Raw genomic sequence first — 7,294 nt, 5'->3', positions numbered from 1 at the left:
ATTCTGGGCTGGGCCTCCGATTAATAGGTTAGTCCCAAAAATAATATAAAAGTGGAAAATAAAGCCCAATATAGTCCAAAACAGTAGATAATATAGCATGGAGCAATCAAAAATTATAGATACGTTGGAGACGTATCAATTCATAGCCTGACCAACTCGTTCGTACGCTAGTCAGCTATGAATTTATAGTCAGGTTGCTATTCCCTTCTATTGAAGGCTTTTTACCACTATCATACATGAATTTTTTTCTCCCTTCTTTTTAGAACTCATATAATACTGCTGCCCTTTCACTTTCTTCTGCCTTTTCACAAGAATTAAGATAGTGTCCTCCCTGAATTGAGAAAGAAGAGAGAATATCTATGTGTTGTTATTTCCAACCCTAGTGATTTTTTAAGATGTGAGGGAATCTATGTCATGTGCTGTACTTGTAGTCAAGGGAGTTTATCTCGCTTCTATTGAGGTTCCAGCAGAGATGCAATGACTTCTATCTGCATTTCCCAACCAAATAAAATAGGAAAGCATGAGGCTCGAAGCCCTTTCTCATTTCGAATTTCATCTTAGTATCGGTAATGCCCCGCCCAAAAGTATTTCATCACAATCACACGCTAGCTTGGTTGGAAAAGCTCGTTTGCACCCACTAACTAATACCTTCTCGTCAGTATTGAATTCTCCATGCTTTGTAGTCTTTTTCTATGAGTAATCGGTCTGAACTCAATTTCAAGAAAAAACTCTATCTCGCCTGTGACCAAAAGTAGTGAAAATGGTATTTAGCTTAGTCAATATACAACACAACTGCTGATTCTTCGCGAGATGAAAACCCTTTGTCCTCCGTCTGCAGGGGCAATTCTTGAGAAAAGTGCTACTAGCCCTTGTTTTGGTCATGTCCATAGGCCTTTCCATTCGTCTTTATTCGTCTTTCTTTCAGTAGTCTAAGCATAATTCTACTTCTTTAACCACCGAATCCGCTTTTTAAAATGGATAACTAGCTCCATTCTGCGTCAAGTACTAAGGATGGGCCCAAAGCACACTTTTGAAAGGCATTGGTCACCTTAAAAACTCAAAAAGTAGGAAGTCTAGCATGCTTCTTTAGTGCTGCTCTTCGATTAGATGCTTTCTCATTGAACGAGGCATATTAAAGTGCAAGAAGTTCCAGGTCGAGTCCCGAGAAGGTGATAGTTGATTTTGATCATGAAGTTGGCACTGGACTTTGGAATTGATTCTGGACCCCCACCTGCTCAGGACGCCCCGCCTGCTCAGGACAATCCCATTACGTATTTCTGGAGGGGGACACGCTTGACCCAACGCAAAAACGGGAATTCAGAATTATTCTGAATTTGTTGAAGACGAAAAGCAGAACGAACCTTCAAAATGAGTGAATCGTAATAAAAAGATGTTGGGGGGGGGGCGAGGGTAGTAGTTACGAATCCAGGGCAATCAACCACTATCTAAAAACCCAGGTTGGACAACTGCATGCTGGGGGATTAGCAGGGGATTTTGTCATAAAGGAATTACGGAAATGGAAAAGGGACTTCAAAGCTTAGAAGAGACGGTCCCACTTCTATCAGGGCCTTCTCGGGGTCTTGAGAAATGTTAATTTGCATTGATTGCAAACAGGGTGCGGGATTCTCTAACGCAAACAAAGAAATGGTCCCGGAGAAAGGAATTAGTCTCTTCAGTCCGGCGCATGCCTCAAATTCATTTTCCTTTGAATTACTCATTTTTTTGAATTTCGCACCGAAAACTTTTCTAGGAGAAGTTCGAATCCGTTCCGTTCAGATATTGATCGATCTTGGTTTGACATGGTTTACGCGTTACTGGTTCCCAGAAGAGTCAATTTCTCCATTAGCTAAACCCTTTATTACGCTACCTTTGGACTCGTATTTTGTTTGTACATAATCAACGGAGCCCCCCCCCCCGACATATGTTGCAACGTCTTCAATAGCATGCTCTTACTTCATCTTTCCCTTAATAAGTCATAAAATTTGGTGCTTTTCGATCCCCAGTTGCTATGGGGAACAAAGGCAGAAATACAATAGAATCCTCCATTTAAGTGGTTCTCTCTTCTCCTTGTTCCTGCTCCTAACTCCTCCCCGGGTAGTTCCCAATGTTTGGCACTTTCCATACTTCATGGGTGCAACATCAACAAATTCGCTCACGATCAAGTTACAACCTAAGATATATGACTATATTATGTTAACTGTTCGTATTTTGTTCATTCCATCGGTATGCTCCCAGGTACCTGTAATTGTGATCTGTTTGCCAGAACCAAGGGGTCTTTCTGTGGAAACCTTCACGAGCAATCGTCGTTTTTGATGGTTTTTCCACTTTTCACAGCTGCTCTTTTCACACCCCTGGATATCTGGTGCCAAACCGTCGCCCCTTTCCTTATATATTCGATAATCGAGTTTGCTATCTTTGTGGCATTGATTGTACAAATTCGTGAAGAGGGATGGACGAGTAGAATGAGGGAAAGCGGCTCGATCGAGAAAAAAGAGGAGTAGACTAGAAAAACTAGAACTTCAAAAGTCACTATCAATGAATTCCCGAGCAATTCTAAACCAACATATGCTCCATATAGACGGAATCTCAGATAAGAACCTAACAGAAGTTTTGCGACTCCTTGATGGAATATAGGTCTTAGTATATAAATATTGTCAGTTCAAACCTGATGAATCATTATCATCTGTTGCCCTAACTGAGTCCATTAGATCTTGTTGCCCTTCTATGGTGGGGATCCATAGAGAGTTTGTTTTATGAAATATCTGATAAAGTAAAAAAAAGAGACAGGTGGTTGCAACAATCACAAACCATAGAAAAAAATGCATATCCCGTGTGTGCTCTAGTTTCGGGTTCTCCTAGACCACCATTATGAACCAAAAACAACCATACCTAGTGAAGGGGAGCTCTTCGCAGCTGTCAGTGGAAAGATGGAAATTGGTTCTAAAAGAGCCGAGCTAGGGATAAGAGATATGGTTGGTTGGCAGAATGGAAGGAATGCTATTCTAACGGGAACGGGGAAAAGAATGGTTCCCAATACAAGGCCCGAAGAAGAGAGACGAAAGGAAGTAGTGAAAGAAGAAATAAAGTATGTGTATCGGAGTGAAAATCCACATAGCTACTAAGTCAAAACGTCCAATGAGAATGGAGATCAAGAGGGACATGAAATCCATTAGCAGCTCTATCAGTTATTTCATTATTAGCATTCCTTAACCAATAGAAAAAGAAAGAGATCACAAGCGTTATCAGTCTCCAGACGCATCTATCTATAAAAAGGAGTAGGGCACCTGATATGAGATACATACTGGAGTCAAGGATTGAGACCACTAGTGAGAAGGCCAATAAATCGTTTTTTGTATCGGAAGGGAAAGAAGGACCATCCATTGGCAAGCACTAAAGGTAGGAATCTAGTGGCTGCTGCATCAAGCTCCATCCATGATTTTACACTCTAGAGGAGAGAACTACTGTGAGCCAGCTTTGTAGCGACCTTTCTTATGCGGAAGCAAAACCTGTATTTCTATACGAGTTTCCTTCGGTTGCTTAGGGTGAGCAAGCCCATAATATTCCATTTATATTCTGTCTCCCTTTTCTGTTGGAGTTACATAGGAGTGGTCCATAGGGGGGCACTAGTTACTGGTTGGGAACCATCGGTCCATAGGCGCGCGAATAGGGGTCCATCCAGTTTATTCTTTTGGGGTTGTGTGTGGGACTTTCCTCTTGATGTGGAAAAATAGGCTCTTAGGGCATATGCTGCCTTTATCGGAAAAAGAAAGTCAACGGACTTCATGGACAAGGAGGTAGAGGATGAATGGTATGGCTTGCTCACTTGCTTAAAAACTTATTTTCAAAAATAAGGAGACATAATATAAATCTCCGAATGGAGAAAAGCATATTATAGTATTTTCCCATAAGCTTATTAAAAATAGGAGTGCTACATAAGCATATGCTAAAGGGGGAGGAATCCATTTATTATTTATTTCTTAGCCTGGGCCCAACTATGTACAGAAATCTATCTACTATTGCCTGCATCGACAGCAAAGTAAACTCTCGCTGATGATAGAAGAACAACTCTTAGGGCAGTTGCAAGGAAACTATGAGCTATTTATTGTTCCTTTCTTAGAAAAAAAGATAAAGGATGGCTTATGGTCTATTTTCTTACTTGATTATCCCACCAGGGGCCGCCGACGCGGGGAGCGCGGGCAGGGCCGGACCCGGGGCGCGGCTGGGCGGTCCGCCAGAGGTGGGGGCAGGGACGAACCGCGCCGCAGAAGACTCCGAAGGTGACGGTACCTGCTGAAACGGGAACACGAGCTCATCAAAGTACACATGCCGCGAAGTGAAAACGCGGTGGGAGACTGGATCATAGCACCGGTAACCTTTGGTGTTGGGAGGATATCCAAGAAAGATACAAGGAAGGGACTGGGGCGCGAGTTTGTGAGGAGCAGTGGACGCGGTGCTAGGATAACAGAGACACCTGAAAATGCGAAGACCATCATAAGATGGAACCGCACCGAAGAGGAGCTGGTGAGGGGTGTAGTTCCAGCGAGAACGACAAGGGCGAATGTTAATGAGTAGGCTGGCGGTTGCGAGCGCGTCCGGCCAGAACCGAGGAGGCACGTAGGAGTGAAAGAGCAATGTGCGGACACAGTCATTCAGCGTGCGAAGGACGCGCTCGGTGCGACCATTCTGCTGAGACGTGTAGGGGCAGGTGAGGCGAAAGATGGTGCCGTGGGACACAAGTAAATTACGGACGGTGATGTTGTCAAACTCCTTGCCGTTGTCAGTTTGCAAGGCGAGAATAGGACGACCAAACTGTGTGGTGACATATGAGTAAAAGGCGGTGAGTGTGGCAAGAGCGTCGGACTTGCGACGGAGAGGGAAGGTCCACACATAATGAGTAAAATCATCCAATATCACCAGATAGTATAAGTAGCCCGTGTTGCTAGCAACCGGGGACGTCCAAACATCACTATGCAATAACTGAAATGGAAAGGTGGAAATGTTTGTAGACTCGCTAAAGGGAAGTCGAACGTGCTTGCCAAGACGGCAAGCCTCACAAGTGTGATCGTCGACCTTATTACATGAGAAGGAAAAACTCTGAAGAATCTAACGCATAACGGTGGAGTTGGAATGACCAAGACGGGCATGCCAAAGATCGACACTGGTGGTGAAGGCGGCGGGGCGACGAGTGGTGGTGGCGCCGGAGGGATGCACTGGGTAAAGCTCGTCCGGGCTATCACATCGGTGGAGCACCATCCGTGTACGGGCGTCCTTCACAGAAAAACCGATATCGTCAAATTCAACAGTTATAGGATTCTCACGAGCAAGGCGACGAACAGAGACGAGATTGGTGACTAAGTCAGGAGACACAAGAACATTAGACATATGCACAGGAGTGGAAGTAGAAGGAAAAGACATATGACCAACGTGAGTAATGGGTAGGGAGGAACCGTTACCAACGGTGATACGAGTGGGAGTATGAACGGGAGTGGCAGACGCGAGGTTACCGGGATGAGCAGTCATGTGAGCAGTGGCGCCCGAGTCTATGTACCAGTCACCACCGCCACCATAGGAGCTTGGTGACGGGGCGGAGTGCAGGGCAGCGAGCAGGGCCGGGTCCCACGGCGGCGGCACCTGAGGAGGGTAGGAACCTCCGTAGGCTGGCGCGGGAGCAGCCCCGAAGGCCGAAGCGGCAGCGCCATAGGCGGGCGCGGCCCCATGGCGGCGCCATAGGCCGGCGCGGACCCGTAGGCCGGCGCTGGCGGGGGGGGGGGGGGAGCACCGTAGCCGCTATAAGGAGCGGCGTTCTGCGCGGCGAAGAGGGCCTGGTGGCCCGCCGGGCGGGGCCCAAGGATGCCCGGAGCCGGAGCCCGAGGGACCGGCATGGAGTACGCGTGGACGACGCCGGTCCACGGATTGGTGCCGTACGTCCATGGGGGAGTCACCTGCTGCTGCTGCTGACGAGGGGCCCCCCCGGCGCCTGTTGCTGCTTGCGGCCGCCCCCGCGACGGTTGCCGCGGCGCCCGCCACCCAGCTGTTGGGGGGGGGGGCAGCGGGAGGGGCAGGAGGCGCGGGCGGGAGGGGAAAGTACCCCGGAGGCGCGGGGGGCGGCGGCTGCTGGCGCGGCGCGGGTGGGGCGACCAGTGGAGGGGCGCCGCGTGAGGTGCCGGCAGCGAGGGCGTGGTGCTGCACACGCTTCTTGACCCCCTTCATCCGGCGCTCCTCCAACCTCAAGTACGCCATAAACTTGGGGAAGGAGGGCTCCGGCATCAAGGATAGGTTGGAGGCGGCGTTGCCGAAGTCCTCGTTGAGGCCGGCGGTGAGCGTGCTGAGGAGGAGGTCGTCGTCCACCTTGGCTCCAATGTCACAGAGCTCGTCCGCCAACGTCTTCAGGCGGCGGCAGTAGTCATCAATGGACTGTTCATCCTGGTGACAGTCAAAAAATTCCTGCTGCAAAAAAACACGGCGCTGAAGCTTGTTGCCGGTGAAGAGGCCGTTCAGCTTGACCCACAGGGCGCGGGCGTCGTCGCCGGCGCTCACGACCGTGTGGAACAAGTCCTTGGAGATGGTGGTGAAGAACCACCGGATGATCGTGGCGTCGATCGCGGTCCACTCGGCGTCATCCACCATGGCGCGGGAGTCCACGGTGCCATCCACGTGGTCCACGAGATTGTTCTCGCGGAAGAGCAGCGTGAAGTACGTCTTCCACATGAAGTACGTGGAGTTGGAGGCGTCGAGGATGACGGGGACACGGGCTTGGACGTTGATGTCGTGGATTTCAGCGGGGTCGACGGCGAAGGGGTTGGAGTAGGTGGAGGCGTTGGACGACATGGCGGCGGGATCATGGGAGGGAGGCGGCGGCGCGACTGGAGAGGAGCGGCGCGGCGGCGGGAGGTAGGCGGCGCGGCGTGGAGGGGCGGCGCGGCGTGGGGAAGGAGGCGCACGGTGGAGGGAGGGCGCGCGGGGAGGAGAGGTGGAGGCGGCGGCTTGGGGCGGCGGTGGCGGCGGGAGATCGCGGCGGCGGCGGCGGCCCGAGGCGGCGGCTAGGGTTAGCGGAAGCGGAAAGATCGACTTGCGATAGATACCATGTAAAGAATGATTTGGTGCATCGATAATTGATTGATCGTGCACTAGGCATATATATAGGTACAAGGGGTGCGACCGGTATCTTGTCTCCTGAGATACACGTACATACAGAGGGAGACAGATACAACAGGTAGTGCATACAGGACCCAGACCTACGTACATGTACACATGTTCAACACTCCGGATTGATGGAAGTCCAATATATCACAGT

The 7,294-nt window shown here is 49.7% G+C and overlaps 1 protein-coding gene across 1 annotated transcript; it reads right to left on the bottom strand.

Moving 5' to 3' along the window:
- Nucleotides 1–4,152: 4,152 nt before the first annotated feature.
- Nucleotides 4,153–6,828, bottom strand: LOC147985350 (uncharacterized). The gene is made up of 3 exons (XM_087541528.1): nt 5,943–6,828; nt 5,158–5,351; nt 4,153–4,977 (listed from the first exon to the last, which is right to left on the bottom strand). Exons 1-3 carry the CDS (start codon nt 6,826–6,828, stop codon nt 4,153–4,155), a joined length of 1,905 nt encoding a protein of 634 aa, XP_087397654.1.
- Between the last annotated feature and the right edge of the window lie 466 nt (nt 6,829–7,294).

This window comes from Triticum urartu, chromosome 2A (assembly GCF_056163025.1).
Source record: "Triticum urartu cultivar PI428250 chromosome 2A, HENAU_Tu73, whole genome shotgun sequence".
NCBI classification, from domain to species: Eukaryota; Viridiplantae; Streptophyta; class Magnoliopsida; order Poales; family Poaceae; genus Triticum; species Triticum urartu.
Note: the sequence above shows the minus strand (reverse complement) of the source record. Positions and strands in the feature narration are given on the sequence as shown.

Excerpts from the sequence above, each read along its gene's own strand:
- LOC147985350 (XM_087541528.1), bottom strand. The coding sequence starts at position 6,828 with ATGTCGTCCAACGCCTCCACCTACTCCAACCCCTTCGCCGTCGACCCC. Across the intron at positions 5,352-5,942 it reads CTCGTCAGCAGCAGCAGCAG|TCACCAATCTCGTCTCTGTT; the intron begins GTGACTCCCCCA and ends CTCCTGACTTAG. Across the intron at positions 4,978-5,157 it reads CCGCCGCCTTCACCACCAGT|TTATTGCATAGTGATGTTTG; the intron begins GTCGATCTTTGG and ends TTTCCATTTCAG.